We start from the raw sequence: 20,976 nt of genomic DNA on the forward strand, positions 1-20,976 counted from the left end.
CCAACGAACTTAGTGAATCCAGACGATGCATTTTTGCATGAAATGGAAATTCCAACCCTAGATTTTTTCAACAAATACAATGTAAAAAAGAAGTATAAATAACACAACAAATGCCCTTGAAATTTCACCCCTTTGCTTTCCTCGTTCATATGCTTAATACGGATGTAGTTCTCTCAAGAGCACACTTTTGTCATGTAAGAGTCCTTGTCACTACCTTCTTGGCCAAGAAAAGGATAGTCCGTGTATCCAACAACGGGGTCGTGGCTGTAAAAGGTCTCTCGAACGTACTCATTTAATGGGGCGTTAATCTTGAACCCGTATACTAAATCGGGATTAGAAATGAAAATCCGACCGTATGATATCGGATCCGCATCACTGTCGGTCACGGCCTTCATCCCTAGCTCTCGAGTGAACCCGCCGGATGACATGAATGTACCATGGTAAGCCCTTCTTAGAGTCTGCATTAACTTGGCTTCTTCATTTTCTGATACTTGTTCCCGCGATGGCATGAATCGCGGTCGAGTTACATGGAGATAAGCGAGTTTCGATCCCGTATCGGCTTGGAATGAGTTGAGTTGTTCGATCACGGTGAGCCCTAGGTTGAGTGGATCAGAATCCATGGCTTCAAATAAATTGATCGCAGGAGAAATTCTAATTGCAACGCGATCACCGCCAATGGCGGCAACTGTCACTCGAATGATCTCCATCAAGAATCTACACCTATTTTCAATTGAACCGCCATATTTATCTATTCTATCATTGATTCCATCCTTCAAGAACTGATCAATGAGATATCCATGTGCCGCATGGAGCTCGATCCCATCGAACCCTAACGATTGTCCAAGATCGATGTCAAATGAACGCCATGTCAGCAACTTATAAAATGTTAGAACATTACGATTCGCTCGGATCCATATAGATCGGGACCACGCAAAATACTTATGTAGATGGACTAGGCAATGCCAAATAGGGACATGGTTTAGAGGAGCTATGTGGATCTATCAATGTGATTGTGATAACATGTCGAGTGCACTTCAGCTTTAGGGTTACTTAACATTAATAAGCTAAGTACCCTATCACATTGTTTGACTACGTGCTTATAAAGTGCCTTTGATACGTAAAAGCCCCATTCATTCAAATAGTTAAACTTTTGGATTGGACATTTCTCTCGATATAATCCCAACAATCCACATGTTTATTGTGTGTATAATCGATCCTAACTGGGGGACAAATTCTCTTTTCGGTCTTAAGGGCATCAAGTCACTTTCTTGTTGTTCTGTTCACTTCGCCTATCAAGTCACTTTCTCGTAGCCATTTGACTCTGTTTGGTGTGACTTCTGCTTGAATCTTTATTTGATGCACGTGAACGCAAACATTACATAAGTTGAAAATTTTGAATGTCATGTGTTATCAAAACAAAAGTTGGGCTAATCAAGACGAGAAATCTCGTGACCTAACCTGCTCGGATGGAGTTGATTGCTGCCCGACGAAACCGCTCGACAATCTTCGGAATTTCGCTTGTTTCCAAGGCTCGAGGTTTGGAGAAATTGTCTTGGGTTCCATCAGGCATGAGTATTTTCCAGTTCTCCGATATGGACAGGCTGGTTGATGAAATCGGTGCACACCCACCAGGCTGATATACTAACAAAACAGAAATAAATTATGACCAGGAGCAATAATATCTCTTTACCGGAGATGCCAACTTAGGAAAAAAGGATCAATTGGCGGACAAATTTAGTAAATAGAGAAAGAATCGAAGGAATTACTTTTATGCGATGCTCGACCGACGTGCCATAATTGACGGAAGATCGGACCACCCTTGGCATGAACAGCATCCACCACTTTCTTCCATGCTTCGATTTGTTCTTCGGTGTAAATTCCAGGAACATGTGGAAACCTAAATCCAATTCATCTTTGTACTAAACCAAAATTATAAACAGAGTCTAAGAAGTAAAATACAGTTAATCATCTATTTTTCCACTTCAAGAAAATATAGTTTATGTGGCTCTATTCCAAACTATTGCAATAATCTAAGTACCCGATTCCCTCTTGAGTGATGGGGGTGGCTTCAGTGATGAGAAGACCTCCCTCCGTCGACCGCTGTCCATAGTACTCGGAGAGCGCCGGCTGAGGCACTCCGTTCAACGCTCGGCATCTCGTCATAGGTGCGAGCACCACCCTGTGCCGGCCACGCCAAACATGACTCGGTTTCGTCTCACGAGATCCGTTAAGAATCGAGAAATGGAGAGCAATAGCGACCGGTATCATATGTAGAGTACCGACTCACACCTGTGGGAGAGGTTGAATTTGCCCATCTTGTATGCACTAAAGAGGCCTGTCATTGCAAGTTCTGGTTCCAAGGAAACAAATGAAGAGACCGACAAATTTTAGAGAATCGCGTTTATGAAAGCCAGGAGATGCTTTGATGACGGGTTGATGGCTCATGCGGCGACTCGGGTTTCCTTTGGATCGCTGGATCACCAAAGTTAAGCCTTTTCTCTATGTGATCATGTAGAGAGAGGAGATGATCGAGAGGGAGAGGATTTGGGTAGGAATGCTTTGTATTTCTTTTGTGGATGATAAAATGAGAAGGAAGACTCCACTTTATATAGGAGAGGGCCTCGAATTACAACCGTAGATCTCACTCTCATCTAATGGCTAAGATTTCATCTACTAACTCCCCTACCACCGACATTAAATAGGAAGGTTCCGGAACCTTGCCAAATTACCGACTCGCCCCTCCCTAAAAACCTTCTAGAATATTATAGAAAACTAGTACAAAACCTAGACAAACCCTAGGGGATCCAGACACTGCAAGTCTTGGAGCATCTCTCAGCCATCTGTACGACTGGTTGGGGCACGAAAACGTGGGCCCATGTCATTCGCCCCCACCCATTCAAGCGTCGTCCTCGGTGTTCTTGCCTTGGGGCGTTTCTTCACGACGGAGTTTTTCTTTTGGCCGCCCTCATCCTTCTCCTAGATCGTTGGCTTCTTCTGGCTTTTGTTTTTACATCTGCAAGAGCTATTCTTCTTTGGCTTCGGGACGTGGGGTTTCTTCGGTGCTTGGACCACTTCATGAGTGTTGACACCTAATTTTTAATCGGTTTTTCTTCACAAAAATTTTGAAAAATCCATAAAATTTCATAAAATTTCAAAATCAATTTTGGAAGCCTTGGCCAAGCCTAAGGATCCATTTTTGAACCAAAAATATTTTCGGTATTTTTCACATTTTTTTTTATTTTTTTGTATATAAAAATACCCAAAATTACAAAAAAAAAAAACAAATAGTATTTTAGGCCTAAAAAATATGGTAAAATATCCAATATTTTTATTTTAATTCCCTCTTCATTTTGGTCTTTGAAAAATTGGAAAATTCAATTTGGGGATGCATGAATCTTCACAAACGTAAACCCAAATTGAGAAAAAAAAATCATTTGAGGCCTTTCTATTGTTTTTCTTACTTTGAGTCAGTTATGACATTTAATTCTTACACCTTTAATTGCATTCTAGTCCAATCAATTTCTATTTTTGAGCAGATTGCAAATTGTGCTTATTTGCATTTCCGATATAATCCACGATTTTCAATTAGTGTCAAATTGATCCTTTTAAAGGTGAACCCATGCACATGTGAACGTTGACCCATAGGTTTTTCAGCATTATAAACACGTTGGAGTGGTCGGATTGACACAAATCGATCATTAAAAGCCCTAATTGAACACATTTTGCATTCGGGATAAATTTGAAATTTGGGATTTTTTCCACAAAATTGAACCGATTTGATTCGAAGTTGACATTTGTTGACGCCTAAATTTTGATTAATCTATTTTTTGCATAAAAATTATAAAAAATCATCTCACATATTTATTTTTAGCGTACATTGCATTGGCATATAATCGGGCAAGCGGAACACTTAATTTAGCATGCGTCTAGACTAGGCACGGGATGGAAAAATACACCGAGAAGATTTGAAACTTCAAGGACTGTATTGCAAATACTTAAAATTTCAGGGATCGTATTGCAAATACTTGGAACTTCGGGGACTGTATTGCAAATACCAAAAGAAGATGAAGAAGGGAAGATGATGAAAGGAAGATAATGAAAAGAAGATGAAGAAGGGAAGATGATGAAGGGAAGATAATGAAGGGAAGATGAAAATGGAAGGTGAAGAAATGAAGATGAAGAAGGGAAGATGAAAATGGAAGGTGAAGAAATGAAGGTGAAGAAGAGAAGATGAAGATGGAAGGTGAAGAAATGAAGGTGAAGAATGAAGGATGAAGAACTTTGCCTATAAAAGAGAGAGCTCTTGAGAAGAGTTTTAAAGGGGGAAGTGGAAGAGAATTGAGAGAGAGAGTAGAAGAGAATTGAGAGAGTTTTTTAGGGGGAGTGGAAGAGAATTGAGAGAGTTTTGAGAGAGTTTTTTGAGTGGAATTTTTAGAGAGGAAAAAGAGAGTTCTTGAGAAAAATTAGAAGAGAAAATTCGAGAGTGAAGAAAAGAGTTTTAGTCGAGCATCATCTTCGACGAGTCCCGACACATATTTCGCCTCTCGCCACCCAACAACGCCATTGCTTGCCATTTTCGACGACAGCCGCGTTCTTCCAGCTCCGAGATCTTGAAGGGAACTATAACGTGTATGTGAGTAAGATTTTGTGTAATAGAAGGTAATCCTTTCCATCTCGATCTACAAAAATGTAATCGTTTGGTTTGAACATTTGTTTGTTTATTTTAGACATGCCACGTGTTCCAAATTTTAGCATTATTATATGTTAATTTATTTTTATAAATACTCGTGACTGGCTGCGTTTTCTTTCTTTCTAAATCACCCATGGTGTATATCGTACAAAGTTCAATGTTTTACATCCCCATAAAAAAGAAGAAAAAACCAAAAAAATTGCATCTTTGAATTTCAAGTAAAATCCATCAAAATTGCCAAATCAAATATTTTTCATGAAAATGGTACCGAAAGGGCGTTAGAGAAATCTGACGTAACCAAATCCCCGAATTCAAAATCTCTGGTTCGCGGAAATAAGATAGTTTTCTCCCGCTATTTTATTTAGGTTTCTAATCAACCTACCGAAAATGATTAGTGGCGACTCCAAATTCAAAACATATTGCATGTTAATTATTTGAATCTTAAGTTGCGATTTGGTATGGACTTGGGAGAGTCCGAGTTAGGTTAGTTAATTAATTAACCTGATAATCCATTAGCCCGAAAATTAACCCGTTTATTTTTTTTAGGTCGCGACAGCTTGGCGACTCCATTGGGGACTCAAAGAGGACTTAGGCCAGATAATTTCATGAAAAAGAAATCACTTGATTTGGTAAACTTTGGTTGAATTCTCATTCTTAGGTGTTAAATGTTTTTGCAGATTGGGAGTTATAAGGGGAGGAGTGATCGGCTAACCCTTTGTTTTGCAGGCTTGGTGAATTGGAATTGTGATTTAACTTTTGAATCATGGAAGCGGTGTTTGCCTTTAATTGTTGTGCATGATTTATCGTATTTGCACTACACTGCACACAACCCGTGACCGGACCTGGGTCACACTAATAGTTTTAAGATGGTATTTAGATGGTGCTTTAACCTTGGCGGTAAGGTTTCGCTAAAGGTTATCCCATCTGGATCCCGAAAATTTTTCCAAAAAATGGCTCAAGGGTCGTTCTCATACACGTGAGGCTACGATGCATGAGAATTGCCCTTGTCGACCGAACCAAGCCGAAGTGATTGGACTCGACTAGTCATGACTATTGTACGCGAGGCTGCGACTAGTCATGATGATTGCGCGTGAGGCTGCGACATGTCGTTTCGTTCATCATTTCACTTTGCAAAAGCCTTTTGGATAGATAGAATAAGATTTAAACTCACAATTCATGCGCATGTCTTTGTGATTGACATTTTCTTCCTATGAACGGTAATTTCTTGTCTCTTTTACCCTATTATCTCATTTTTATTTTGAGCTGGTCCATGGTTTAGGAGTATCGTTGTCTTATTTCCAATTTCGCACTTTGCTTCCGTAGCTTTTACAATTTCATCGGTTGTCCTCAATTCTGATTTGGCTTGTTCTTGTTGTGCGATTTTTACTAAATTCTACGATCGAGCTTTGAGTAAGTGCCAAACACGAAAGTTGTAGACCTATGTTTCAACTAATATCCTACAAAATTTCAGAATTAAATTCATAATTTAAGATGGCCTTTCGTTTTTTCAACTACCTGCGGTTATAACAGTTTTCTGAATGCGATTTTTTGGAAAAACACATTAAACTGATTTGATCCGTGCATTTCTAGTCCGATTGGCCAGCATAAAAGTTGTTCATCATCTTCTCAACTACAAGCTCGTAAAATTTGGACATGTTTTGATCAACGTGCGAATTAATACGAATTTTTTCGTAAAAGCGGACAAATTGAAAATTACATGTTTCAATCCTTTGGTCATAATCACTTTGTTCATTTGAGTCTAGAGGGATGTCATGGGCCGGCTCGCTATTCTTGCTCCCTATACTCATTTTGGGTTTGTTACTGCGTACAGGTAATTTATCACGGATCTTCCACATATCACTCGATCGATCGCGAAAAGGATGGCCGACATTAACGCTGCCGTTAGTGCTGCCCTAGACGAGAAACTTGGCTCCTTGACTGAGCGCTTTGAAGGGATGATGTCCCGAAAGATGGAAGAAATGATGACCGCCTTCACCGCCAAACTTCAATCAGCCACTGCCGGCCCGCCGCTTCCTACTCTAGTTCCTCCTACGGACAACTTCGGCAAAACCCTGGAAGCTACTCCCTATCCGACAATGCCGCTAGAGGATGTGATCATCACGGGCGTGAACTCGAGCACGCCGCCCGTAGTCCCAATCCCTCAAGCCAATCCCGTGGCCCCCGGGTTGAATGGTGATACGGCCAAACTGTTGGCCCAAATGGAACAAAGGATCCGAGAGGTTGAGGGGACTCACAACATACCCCGGATTGACCTGTCTGTCTTTTCAAAGGTCACAGTGCCGGAGAAGTTCAAGATGCCCGACTTTGAGAAGTATGATGGAACTTCCAACCCGATTCAGCACGTCCGGATGTACCAGGCAAGAATGAACAAGTATGCGATCAACGGCCCCCTAATGGCCCGGACTTTCCAGGCTAGTTTAAAAGAAGCTGCCATGAGATGGTATACGGACTACGAGATCTACCGGATGGATGATTGGGAGAAGGCAGCTAATGCTTTCATCAAACATTTTAGCTTTAATTTGGACGTGTCGACCACCAGAGAAGATCTTGAACAGCTTGAGATGAAGAGAGGAGAAACAATCAAGCAATATGCTACCAGGTGGAGGAACGTGGCATCTCGACTGAAACCAGTCCCTCCCGAAAGGGAGCTCATGAAATTATTTGTTTCCACTCTGCCGCAAGTTATGAGAACCCGAATTTTGGGATCCGTTGCCACGTCATTCAGCCATCTCATCGCAATGGCTGAAGAAATCGAGAATGGTATGAAGAAAGGCTGGTACGATGATGTCACCACAACGATTAAGAGGTTTGCGGTAATGAAAGACAATGAGCCGGCCCCACAGGTCAACATGACCTACAGCCAAAAACCCACGACCCGCACGCCGGTCGTACGGGTTCCAACCCAGCAGCAGGCCAATTTCGGCGTGCAACGACAAAGAGAGAATCAACGGTCTCCTCGGCGGTTTACCCCTCTACCGGGAACCCCGTCGCAGGTACTTGCGGTTCTGCGTAAGAGAGGTTTAGCGACTTCCGAGCCTCTACGACCCGGTGACACGAGCTCGCCGAGATATGATCCATCAAAGAAATGTGATTACCATTGCGGGGAGCTCGGACATGACAACGATGGCTGTTTGCATCTTAAGCATCGGATTCAAAATCTTCTCGATTCTAAGGCATTCTCGTTCCAAGACAACAAACAGCCAAATGTCCAGAATAATCCTTTGCCGGATCATTACGGTAAAATTAATGCTGTATTCGGGCTGGGAATCAGACAGGGGGAAACATGAGGAGGGAAACCTAGTGGATTTAGAAGTATACGACCTAGATGAGTCCAGTCCGGACTATGAGGAAATTCGTCGGGATTTCGAACGACATGAGGAGATCAAGCCATTGACGGGTGAACAAACTATCTCGGTCAACCTAGGCGATGCGGAAAACCCTAAAGAAGTTAAGATCGGGGCAAACCTGTCCAAAGAGATGACTGAACGCCGAAAGGAAAAGCATTAAAAGCCTTCACATAGATAGATGCAAAAAGATTTGAGAAAAAATAGCTGCCTCGTTATTAGAGAAAGCAAAAAGATTCGAGGAAATAAGCGCCTCGGGAGGAAGTGAAAAGATCTGAGGAAGGAAATAATCGCCTCGTTCGTAGGGGGAACCGAAAAGATCTGAGGAAGGAAATAACCGCCTCGTTCATAGAGAAAGCGAAAAGATTTGAGGGCTCCTACATATCAGAAAAGGAAAAAGATGACAGATTGAGTGAGAGGCAAGAGTTATTACGAAATGGATCCAAGGCACTAAGACCGGAAAGGAGAGAAAAAGTTGTCCTCTTTCGTAGAAAAAGCGAGAACCTATATGCGAGACTAACGGATCAGAAAAAGTTTATAAATGACCACCGGAACTCGTCACGAAAGACCACCATCACTTTTGTGATTTTCGGGCGGATTGTTTTGCAAGTCTCGAGAACATCTAAAGCTCGGTCTACGGTCGAAACAGCCATTTTTGATCTACATATGGAAGGTTTTAAAAGAAAAACACGTTCATTCCAGGCGGAAGTATGGGAACCTTCCTATCCCGAAGATCTGCGAGTCATGGTCATTGATGGCAACCCCGTTTCCCTCTCAATCCTCGTTGCTATCTTTGAGAAGTTGCATGTACAGGGTTTTTGCTAATGCGAAAGCAACGGATGCCTTACAAGTCCGAGGCAGTACAAATATGATTTTGACATCGTCGTCACAGCCGTCGTAGGGATCGACATGGACGGTTTCCATCTCTTAAAGATCATTGATTCTGAGTTGGACATACAGGTCATCGTAGTATCAGCAAGTAATGATCAGCAGTTCATAACGAGGGCCATATCGCATGGTGCTCGAGACGTCCTGCAGAAGCCAGTCTGCGTTCAAGTGCTCCAAAACATTTGGCAGCATGCTGTAAGGAAGCAATTACTCGAACAAAAAAACTACGACCAAGCTGATGACGACGATTTTGTCCAAAAGAAAAGGCCCCTTTGGTCCGCCAAGCTTCATTCTATATTCATTGAGGCGGTTCGACAGCTAGGAATCAATTCAGCACGACCAATGGCTGTACACAGAATAATGAATATAGACGGACTCACCATGCAAAGTGTCACGAATCACCTTCAAAGGGTTAGAGATAAGTCGAGGAAGCACGATGCGGTTGGGACCAACACGACAGGACCAAAGTTGATTGGAAGATCAATACCGGGAAAATCTACCGAGCAAAAGGTACTCGGCCACTTCCCAATCAAGAATACATGTCATACCAACCTTCCGCTGGTGGTTCTAGCAGCGAGACAGTTGATCATCCCTACAAGTTTCCGAGCAACGGCGGAAGTTCAAGCTCAAGGGGTCGACGCTGCTCACGGTGAAAACAAAGTGGGAAATCCGTCGCTATTGTTAGCAAGTAACACTACCCAATTCGAGTATCAATCAGAAGATTACTTTGATGATGAGCTCACCACATTGATCGCCGGTTCGGAGCTCAAGGACCTCCGAGTTGTGATCCGAAGCAAGTGATTATGGATCCTTGAACAACGATCGTTGGTGTATAATCCAAGACAAAATCAGTCGATCATTGGAATGGCCAGCAAGAGAGGTGGAACCAATCTCGCATGAATACTTCTTTGATTCCATGTATAGTTCCCCTGCGTGGGATATTTTTTTTACTTTCTAGCTGTCTAGAATTTGCCTAGAGTTAAAGGGCGAATTTTCTCCTCCCTTATCAAATGCGTGAGTTCCTTGTTAAGCTAGGCCCGTAGAAAATCAATTTGTGGACGACGCCCCTGAACGCCCGTAAAGAGAGATTCCGAATAGCCTTACTTGGGAGAATACGAGTAAAAGGCCAAGCGGACTCAAAGATGGGTAACTCCGTATCGTCCCAATTGGCTCTCAATCATTTCAAACTCTGATTTAAGCTTATTTCATTCTCGACGGGAGATTGCCAACTGTTTTGAGAACAATATAGCAAAAAGCGAACCAACCGTGGACGCCAACATCACCACGGCCTGGTGGTTGGGGGAATGACAGTGGTCCGAGGCGTCCCAGGTTCGATCCCGGGATTTGGCATCAATGTACAAAGATTAATAAAAACCTTTTTGCTTCGCAGTTCAATGCCGATTGAAGCTCAGCCCAGATGGTTACAAAACCGGAGAGATAACGTCCCGGACATACAATCCGATCCGGATGAATCGATCTTTTCAAATTCAAAGTTTGCAAGGAATACGTACAAGGGTAAAGCAGTATCGTTTCAACTCGTTTAGGACATGAGAACGTACATTGATGCTTTCCCTTTTGATTTTTACGAGGGCCTTGCCTTTCAGATAGGGAAGTATCCCTTCTCCTGAAAAATTAATGAAATGAGAAATTCCTGGAGCCTTTGACAATCTCATGTCTCAAACTAGATAATGAAGTTTTGCAACTCATTTGCATGAGCAGGGGCAACTCACAATCCTCGCCCTTAAGAATTTTCTTACGTGCTTGCACCAAGATAAAAAGTTGCTGCATTTTATATGCTCGAAAACACTCATACATTGCATAGTTTGTGCATGACTGTTCCTCATGTTTAATTTACCAACTCTGAATAAGGAACATGAACTACATAAGATACATCAAATGTATGGAATGGGGCATGACAGGATGATGAAAGGCAATCATTTCCCAAACACATCCAATTTTTTCAGACAAGATGAACGGTGGCAAAATTCCGCATTCCCCGAGGTAAAGAGTTTTCTCGCGAAAGGTACGATAGCTGAAGTAACGGAGGCGTTCATTTCTCTATCCTAAACACTACGGGTTATCCATTGATTACCCCTTTTGAGCGGTGGTTTCATTTCTTTACCCCTGTCAAGAACCACCCCACATCGGGGTCCAGACGAGTTAATTCCAGCAGCAACACGAGGTAAATGGTTAGAAATTTTCTTACTCGGACTAACATTAATCTTCGGGTGTTTCTTTGTATTTATACTCGAATTTTAATTCAAGTGCCTTAGGATGATGAAGAGCATTCATTTCTCTATCCTATACACTTCATTCTTTGCATAGCCCACTTGAGCCTGCAAATTCATTTCTTAAACCCCTGTTGGTGATCATTTGCTCATTCCAAAGACGAAGACAGCATTTTCCCAAGGATTAGAATTGAAGATGGTCGGGTCAACAGAGAATTCCCGAATGGACTCATTTCTTGTATGCTAGATTTTTTATGTTTACATAATTTTTCTTTGTAAATGTTTATGTTTGTTGTAATTCCTGGTTTAAAATCATGGGATTGTAAAAAAAAAAAAAAAAAAGGAGAGGCAAACTCAGCTTAAAGGATAAGGGCCCGCTCTCGAAAAAAAAAAAAAAGCAAAATAAAGAGATGTCGAAGAGCTCTCAAAGAAAAAGGAAAAAAAATCTCTTCTCGAAAAAAAAAAGAAAAAAAGAAAAATGAGAGTCGGGAGTAAGAAAAGCAAAGGCTAATCTCATATGAAAATTTCAAGCATAGGAAAAGCAAAGTGCCTACCAAAAGTAAGGCCAATGCACATTCATTTGTAAAGTACTTCTAAATTTTGTATGTACATTTTTGCACGTTAAGTTGTAAATTCCATGTACATGTTTGCATTGTGTCTCTTGCAAATCCTTGACAGACACTTGTTGTGAAGAAGACTCCCCAAGAAATCGGTTTGCAAAGTGCAATTTTCAGTAGAAAACTACCATCCCTCATTCAATGATGGTATTCTTTACGAAGACATTTCCAGAAGACCAAGATCGGTGACTAGTCGGCGATGATCACCAACGTCAAGCCCCTTCTCATTTAATTTCTGAGCCAAAACGAGCCTTTTCGTTCCTCAGTCCCCAATCCTAGCCTACGTTATAACCCTCCAAAGTCTCTTCCGATTAGGACACTTGAGTTAACGTAGAGTTAAATGATTTTAAGCATCACTCGAAGAAGTTCGAGCAAGATTATTTCTCTCCCATTTTTGCAGGATTCTTGACTTGTAAATCCGGAGCAGATGATGAAGAAATTCATTTCAGCAGCCTTGACTCAACTAGAGTCCCCTTTGTAAACCTTTGACCTAGCTCTCATTACGGTCCTAATCAAGACCTCCAGATCGGCTCGGTCGTATCAATTGCGAGATTACTTGGATCCTTATCGAATGCGATGATGGAAAGATTGAGTAATTTCTCTTGAATCCTGCAGACAGGATAAATAGCTTTTCTCGAGAGTGAGAGAAAGCCCTTTCGGACTGAAGTCCCCCCATTCAGCTCACATTCTAGGTATTCGTAATGTGAGAACCTCCCTGGACAAAATTGGTAATGCAAACTTGACAGAATGGTTATGCATGAACCATAGTATGAGTGATTGCATTATACTCATTGTTGAATATGTTTGTGTGTGTTACCTCCGACATTCTATGATAGGTAATACATTCCCGATGTTCGAGTTCCCTCCCGAGGTCTCGAAATTCATCCAAGGATTATTGAATGAGCAAATTTTGCTGGCAAATGCCTACCAGGTACGATACGAGCAATCTGTTTCGTTTCTTGATTAATCGTTTGGAGAACCCGGGTAAGTTTTCTGAACCCCTTTTCAAATTAACAACTCTTCTGATGATAGTTGTTATGATTCAATTCGAGCAATATGCCCCTTTTGTACTTATCGATTCCATTCGGTGGTACTCCTCTCAAATATTGTTCAAATCGGGCAATATGCCTCTCCTGTCAGGTCGTGTAGACATATGCACCGACGATCTTGACATCTTACCAAATCATAATGACGTAGCTCTTATGATTTTGTTTCCTCTTCTGTCAGGTCGTGAAGACATATGCACTGGCGATCTTGACATCTTATCAAATCATAACGACGTAGCTCTTATGATTTCGGTCTCGAATCACGAAGACGTATGCACCGGTGATCTTGACCTTTAGTCTGCTCATAATGACATAGCTCTTATGATTTTCGGCTCCTTTATCAAATCATGAAGACATAAGCACCCATGGTTTTGATCCAAACCAAATCATAATGACGTAGCTCTTATGATTTTGGTTCCCCTTTATCGAATCGTGAAGACATATGCACCGGCGATTTCGACATTTAATCAACTCACAACGACGTAGCTCTTGTGAACTTGATCCCACTTCTTTCGACTCACAACGACGTAGCTCTTGTGATCTCAAACGACACACATATCTTGCGCTGTCTTGCATTAGGGAGAAGTCTCCGATAAGAGATAGGCCAAATACCTTAAAATCCTTGCATCCGCAAAAAGAAGCTTGGAAATTAAGAGAACCATTAGCTTACGAGAAATTTGGTAAAACAGGTATTCTTGTATGCGATCCATGTGCAGAGTTTCTCTAACATGAAAAAGGGAAATTATGACACGTGTTATTTACAGGTCTTGCATATCATGCATCACTTCATTACATAAAAAATGGGATTAAAACTCCCGCCAAAAAGTTCATCCACAATTTGCACTGTCAAAATTTAGGATTCAATTTTGTCTTTGAGCGGAACCTCTACGAGCCTCCACTCAAAGAGGGGCAGCTGTTGACGCCTAAATTTTGATTAATCTATTTTTTGCATAAAAATTATAAAAAATCATCTCACATATTTATTTTTAGCGTACATTGCATTGGCATATAATCGGGCAAGCAGAACACTTAATTTAGCATGCGTCTAGACTAGGCACGGGATGGAAAAATACACCGAGAAGATTTGAAACTTCAAGGACTGTATTGCAAATACTTAAAATTTCGGGGACTCGTATTGCAAATACTTGGAACTTCGGGGACTGTATTGCAAATACCAAAAGAAGATGAAGAAGGGAAGATGATGAAAGGAAGATAATGAAAAGAAGATGAAGAAGGGAAGATGATGAAGGGAAGATAATGAAGGGAAGATGAAAATGGAAGGTGAAGAAATGAAGATGAAGAAGGGAAGATGAAAATGGAAGGTGAAGAAATGAAGGTGAAGAAGAGAAGATGAAGATGGAAGGTGAAGAAATGAAGGTGAAGAATGAAGGATGAAGAACTTTGCCTATAAAAGAGAGAGCTCTTGAGAAGAGTTTTAAAGGGGGGAAGTGGAAGAGAATTGAGAGAGAGAGTAGAAGAGAATTGAGAGAGTTTTTTAGGGGGAGTGGAAGAGAATTGAGAGAGTTTTGAGAGAGTTTTTTGAGTGGAATTTTTAGAGAGGAAAAAGAGAGTTCTTGAGAAAAATTAGAAGAGAAAATTCGAGAGTGAAGAAAAGAGTTTTAGTCGAGCATCATCTTCGACGAGTCCCGACACATATTTCGCCTCTCGCCACCCAACAACGCCATTGCTTGCCATTTTCGACGACAGCCGCGTTCTTCCAGCTCCGAGATCTTGAAGGGAACTATAACGTGTATGTGAGTAAGATTTTGTGTAATAGAAGGTAATCCTTTCCATCTCGATCTACAAAAATGTAATCGTTTGGTTTGAACATTTGTTTGTTTATTTTAGACATGCCACGTGTTCCAAATTTTAGCATTATTATATGTTAATTTATTTTTATAAATACTCGTGACTGGCTGCGTTTTCTTTCTTTCTAAATCACCCATGGTGTATATCGTACAAAGTTCAATGTTTTACATCCCCATAAAAAAGAAGAAAAAACCAAAAAAATTGCATCTTTGAATTTCAAGTAAAATCCATCAAAATTGCCAAATCAAATATTTTTCATGAAAATGGTACCGAAAGGGCGTTAGAGAAATCTGACGTAACCAAATCCCCGAATTCAAAATCTCCGGTTCGCGGAAATAAGATAGTTTTCTCCCGCTATTTTATTTAGGTTTCTAATCAACCTACCGAAAATGATTAGTGGCGACTCCAAATTCAAAACATATTGCATGTTAATTATTTGAATCTTAAGTTGCGATTTGGTATGGACTTGGGAGAGTCCGAGTTAGGTTAGTTAATTAATTAACCCGATAATCCATTAGCCCGAAAATTAACCCGTTTATTTTTTTTAGGTCGCGACAACATTCCTAGATGATACCCATGCCTTGCAATTCAATTTTGAGCTTAATTTCACAAGAATAAGTCAAATGTACAACGAATTGGCCTAAAATGCGAAATTGGGTCAACTGGGCCGGATTGGTCCGACCCAATCAATCCGGCTTGACCCAATTTGGGCTACATACCAAAATATTGGTCTTTCTCTTGTTCTTTGCGCACTAATCACAAGCCAAAGGAAATGGTCAAACTATTGACCAAGCAACCCAAGGCCGAGCTCATCACCGTCGCACTACCCCGTGTTGCCGTCATCGCGGGCGAAACCAGGTCATTCCGCCGTATCCCCTATACACCTGCTCTATTCTTGCTCTTGGTTCACTAAGTGTTATGGTCCGATTCAATCTTTGATCGAATCGGACCAAAACCGATGGCCCTCGATCATGAAAGTGATGCATATAATGCGATTTACTCGTCGGTTTTGCTGGATATCCCTCATTGATCTTCGACGAAGTGATTTTAATGAGTTTTCGAATCCGCACCCTACGTGTTTGATAAAAGGTCTTTGGTCACGATTTCGACTCTAAAACTTTGGTTGTACAACGCCGAGTGTGCTATCCATTTTTTTTTCCGTTAATCGTGCCCAAGACTGAATCTAAGCTTTGTCATGTCTATTTTCGTGGATCAAATGGTCGAATCACCATGGTCGAACCTTCGAGTTTTCAATCCGAGTCGCAAACAGAGAACCCTCAAACAAGCAAATGTCAAAGCCCATGAGCGCTCGGGTAAGCATCTTGAATCTCTTTGGATACCTGCTGTTTGTTTAGATTAGGGATTGATAAGTTGAAAGCGCAGAAATAGGGGTCGCCAGAATTTGCAATTTTGGTGGGAGCAAGTAAGGGCTGTTAGAGCATGCGAACGGGATTTTTAGGCACATATTTGGTTCTAGATTGTCATTTTGTATAGGATAGGTCAATTTGGCATCGAAATCAGCATGTTTAGTTACTGTTTTAGGTCGCCAGTGAAGTTCTAGAGGACTCGCCAAAGTCTCGACACTGTTCATCGCCTTCGCCGGCAAGTTATTGACTCAGTCAATGATTGTTGACCGAGTCAATGCCGATGTGGCGGCCACATGGCAGCCACGTCGGCGGGCCGTTGTAACCCAAATAAAAATTTGATCCGATGGCGGGATGGGTGCCACGTGTCGTGATCTTACTTTTTCGGAAATAAAAATGGGTTTTTCAAAAATATCCCATTTTTCGAAAATAAAAAGAAAATGATTTTATGATCGCCCAGATTTAGCCTCGTGTCACATTTCTGATCGTTGGATCGATTTTTTTTAAAAAATAAAAAAAAATCATTTTCAGAATAATAAAAAAAGCCTTCGATTGAATGGTTGTGGATTAGCCACGTCATCCGATTCTGACCATATATTTGATCGAAATATCAAATGGCCGTGGATTAGCCACGTGTCCTAATCCCGACCATAGATTCGTTCACAGATCGGAGTGTCGATAACGCGCCACTTGGCGCGCTCCGAACCGTAGATCCCGGTGCTAGATCAAAGGGACGTGGATTAGCCATGTGGCCCATTCCCGACTTTAGATTCACTCTCCGATCGGAGCATCGAGATTTCACTACATGGTGAGCCCCGAGCCATAGATCTTAATCTCCAATTGGAGCGTCCAGAGAGCGCCACGTGGCACCATCCGAGATGCAAGTTTCATTTTAGGCGAGAATTTTTCGAAAAATAATAAAATCAAAAATGTCAAAAGCGGCGTCGTTTTGTCCGAGGCCGATCCGGATCCACGCAGGCCGGGCCGGCCGCTCATGAGTTATGGGCCGAGTTTATCTGACCCGGTCCATAAAAAAATTTTCTTAATAAAAAATTCAAAAATGATTTTTAAAAAATAAAAAATGGGAAAATCATAGAAAATCCAAAAAAAAAAAGGAAAAATTTGCAAAAAATTCCTAGAAAATTCCAAAAATTCTCAAAAATTGAGGAATGACCATAGTCAAATGGTCAATCCTGTTTTTAAGATTTTTCATTTCGATAATTATGAAATGACGATTATACCATTTAGGGGTAAATCGTCCTTGAAAATTTCTCGAGATTTACGAAAATGCCAAAATTAGGGTTTGGGTCAAGTTAGGCGACTAATCCCTCTATTTGGATTTTCGAGTCTTGTCTTTTTTTGAAATGACGATTTTACCCCTCAAAGTGTAAATCGCCTTTGATATTCTAATAAGTCGTGGAAATTATTCAGGATTAGGGTTTGGGTTAGATGGGTAGCCAATCCTTCTGTCTGAGATTTTTGAAAATGACAATTTTACCCTTCAAGGGTAAATTGTTCCAAAAAATTCTAGAAAAATTTTAGAAAATTCCAAAAAAATGCTGAAAATTAGGATTTGGGTCAGTTGAGGTAGCCAATCCTATTTTTAACATTTTTCACTCCGAATCTCTTCCGAAATGATGATTTTTCCCTTTCTGGCAAATCGTCCCTATATTTTCTCAAAACTACGATTTTGCCCCTCATTGACAAATCACGTCCAAACCACTCTTGTTTACCTTCTGAGCCATGGTTGATTGTTCTCTAAACTAATAGGGCTCTATTAGGAATGTCATGTTGATTTGATGCGATTTATCAACATGATCCGATTTCTTGATTTGTGCACTTTCTTTATTGATTGTGTTTGCTAAGGTAGTTATTCCTATCTGCATGAACTCCTAGATTTAGGATTCGTACTCTACTCATCTGCATGAAATCTAAGGTTAGAAAATTCAATCAACTTAGGTATCGAAAGGGCATCAACTCTGATAGTTGGAATAACTAAGTCTCGGATTCCATTTCTCTAGTTCTTGCGGAATCAAATAGAAGCTCATAATTATTCGATAGGGTTTCCAATCGTACCTTCCACGAAACGATTGGTGGTGACTCATTGACATGCACACGTAGCACATGTCACTAGACCGTCTTGAAAGGTCAACCTCGTTTATCTTCCGTTACGATTTTGGTAATGGGCCTTGGGAGAGACCCGCGTCCGAAGGTCCACGTGCAACTGGGCCGGAAGGGCGACCCATCGCCCTTCGCTCGCGGGAGGGTCGCGATAATGAGTCTTGCACCTGAAATCCAGCATCGCTAAAGCTTCGTCAAAGAAGTCCATCCCCAACAAAAGATCATAGCCGTCGAGCAAGGATTACATTGAAATCAAGCTTCCCTTTCCATCCGCCGACTTGAATTTCCACGCCTCCGGTTATGCCATTAGCTAGCTGGTTTGAAGTGTTGAGCGGCTTGAAGAAATATTCGATTGGTTCTACGTAGAGTCCCAGCCACTTCGTTGCTTCACTCGATATGAATAGATTTGTCGCCCCTGTGTCAACCAAGGCGATCGGCATCTTACCACATACCTTGGCTTCCACAAAGTTCAGCGGTGATGCCCTTGAAATCTTCTTTAGTGATGATTGTCTTTGTATGGTGTTGAGTTGAGCCACGCTACTAAGTCGCGCAATCTTTGGTTCTTCTTCTTTTTGCTCCTCGTCCTCCTTATGTTTGGTGACTATAGAGTAGAGTGTTTTGCCGTTGTTCTTCTTCGAACACCGCTGAGTCCAATGAGCACCACCGCATATACCGCACGGTTGAGAGGAAGGATGTTTGAAACTGTCCTCCGGGTTGATGTTGTTATAGTTGTTCTAGGGTCGATTACCCCGATATTAGTAGGGTTGATTTCTAGAAGACCCTTCTCCCAATTTCTTTCTCTTCCTCGGTCTCGATGTTATAATCGACCACGACCGGAATTGTTTTCATCATCTCTGTGATCCGCGTCTCGACCCTTCCCTCCATTTCCCTTGGATTTCGATGAATCGAGCCTGCTGAAGTCGACCGGTGACTTAGCCACGGATATCGTCTTTGTGAGACTTTGGATGTCTCTCCTCTTCAACTTAAGCTGCACCCACGACTTGAGTCCTTCCATGAATGCTCCAAGAGCCTCCTCTTCACCCATACTGGGGATTTGGAGTTTGAGCTCGGTGAACTCTTTAATGTACTCCTAGATCGAGCTCTTTTTTTCAAGATGATGAAGCTTGCTACGAGTTTCTTGTGCCGCGAACACTTGGGCATAAGTTTTTCTGAGTTGCTCGGTAAACTCGTCTCATGTTTCTATCAGGTCCGAGTTACCATTTCTAGCTTCATCGCACATGAATCGCCACTATAGCATGGCTTGGTCGGACAGATATAGAACAACGGTTAGTTCCTTGGCCGCTTCGTCTTGAATTCCCACTGCGTCAAAGTCTTGCTCCATACTCTAGATGAAGTTTTCAACATCCACGGCGGATCGTTCACCTTTGAAGTCTTTTGGTTTCAGCACCTCGATCCTAGGCGCCGCTTGAACGGTGTATGCATCATTTGCGGTTGCACCGTTGGCTATGCTGTTTTTGCACAAGACTAACTTCGTCTTGAGCTCTTGAATCTCCACCTTCGGGGCCTCGATCTCGGCTTGGTGGGTGTTGTCTTTTTCTTGGACGTCCAGCTTCAAAGCTTCAATCGACGCTTCGAGAGCTTCGTCCTTCATTTGTAGTGGTCCTATAGCTGCGTTGAGTCCGATGGCGAAGTCTTCGTGAATCTTGTCGTTCATGTTGGTGATCCGGTCCTTAGCATCTTCAAGACCATCGAGCAACTCTTGCATCGCTCTCTTCATCCTATCGAATTTGTTGGCAAGCGTGGACACCGCGTCCGACAATGCTTATCTTCTTTTTGATTTAGCCCGTTTCTTCTACGAGGCTTTGTCTTGGGGAAGTTCCCCGCCTGTAGCTGCATAAACATGATACACTTCAGAGTTAGACATTACCTCAACCCTACTTGATGCTCGTCGACCTCACGAACGGCTCGTCTCTACGTTGTTTGCTCTGATACCACTTGTCACGGGCTGGGAGATTGTGATCAACCCGTACGGCGACTCGGGCTTCCTTTGGATCGCTGGAGCACTTAAGCTAAGCCTTTTCTCTATGTTCGTCTACTTTCTAACCTGGATCCGTAGAGAGAGGAGATGATCGAGAGGGAGAGGCTCTGGAGAGGAATGCTTTGTATTTCTTTTGTGGATGTTCAAATGAGAAGGAGGACTCCCCTTTGTATAGGAGGGGGCCTCGAATTATAACCATATATCTCACTCTCATCTAACGGCTAAGATTTCATCTACCAACTCCCCAACCACCGACATTAAATAGGAAGGTTCCGGAATCTTGCTAAATTACCGACTCGCCCGTCCTTGGAAACTTTCTAGAATATTATAGAAAACTAGTAGAAAACCCTAGACAAACCCTAGGGGACCCGGACACGGCAAGTCCGGGGGCATCTCTCGGCTATCTGTACGACCGGTTGGGCACGAAAACCTCGGCCCGTGTCACATTGAAAATCCTCATCCTTTGGAAGGGACTGTGGTTGACACCGACGCAATCTAATGAGCTTCTTTAAAAACAAATGATGGGAAAATCTCAAAAGAATCCCTGAAGTGGTATACATTTTTCAAAATACCATTCTAACTTGGATTTATCTTAAAATATCGCCGAATTAATAACTTCATCTCAATTGACACCCTATTCTACCAGCAACAATTTCAGTCGTGCGACGATCGCATGTGTGCCCTATGTCGTATTTCGCACCATGGACAAGGACCATAGGGACTGAATGACAAAATGTTCTACTTACAATTGCAATTCACGATCATCCGTTCGCACAAAAGGAGAGAATGCAGAGACATATCCTCTCAAACAAGCTGAGCAACACCCAAAAAAGAATTTTTTGTTGTTTC

At 41.8% G+C, this 20,976-nt stretch overlaps 1 protein-coding gene across 1 annotated transcript; it reads right to left on the bottom strand.

The window, feature by feature from the left end:
* Window positions 1-173: 173 nt before the first annotated feature.
* On the bottom strand, window positions 174-19,866 carry LOC115732218 (12-oxophytodienoate reductase 3-like). The gene is made up of 6 exons (XM_048278036.1): window positions 19,512-19,866; window positions 2,290-2,350; window positions 2,039-2,179; window positions 1,767-1,897; window positions 1,459-1,641; window positions 174-829 (listed from the first exon to the last, which is right to left on the bottom strand). Exons 1-6 carry the CDS (start codon window positions 19,864-19,866, stop codon window positions 174-176), a joined length of 1,527 nt encoding a protein of 508 aa, XP_048133993.1.
* Window positions 19,867-20,976: the final 1,110 nt, after the last annotated feature.

This window comes from Rhodamnia argentea, chromosome 4 (assembly GCF_020921035.1).
Source record: "Rhodamnia argentea isolate NSW1041297 chromosome 4, ASM2092103v1, whole genome shotgun sequence".
Taxonomy (NCBI): domain Eukaryota; kingdom Viridiplantae; phylum Streptophyta; class Magnoliopsida; order Myrtales; family Myrtaceae; genus Rhodamnia; species Rhodamnia argentea.

Bases quoted from the DNA above. Each gene is read 5' to 3' on its own strand.
- LOC115732218 (XM_048278036.1), bottom strand. From the start codon at position 19,866: ATGAAGAGAGCGATGCAAGAGTTGCTCGATGGTCTTGAAGATGCTAAG. The intron at 2,351-19,511 runs GTGAACGATCCG...CCTTGGAACCAG, and splicing joins GAAACCAAAAGACTTCAAAG to AACTTGCAATGACAGGCCTC. The intron at 2,180-2,289 runs GTGTGAGTCGGT...TGGCCGGCACAG, and splicing joins AAATTCAACCTCTCCCACAG to GGTGGTGCTCGCACCTATGA.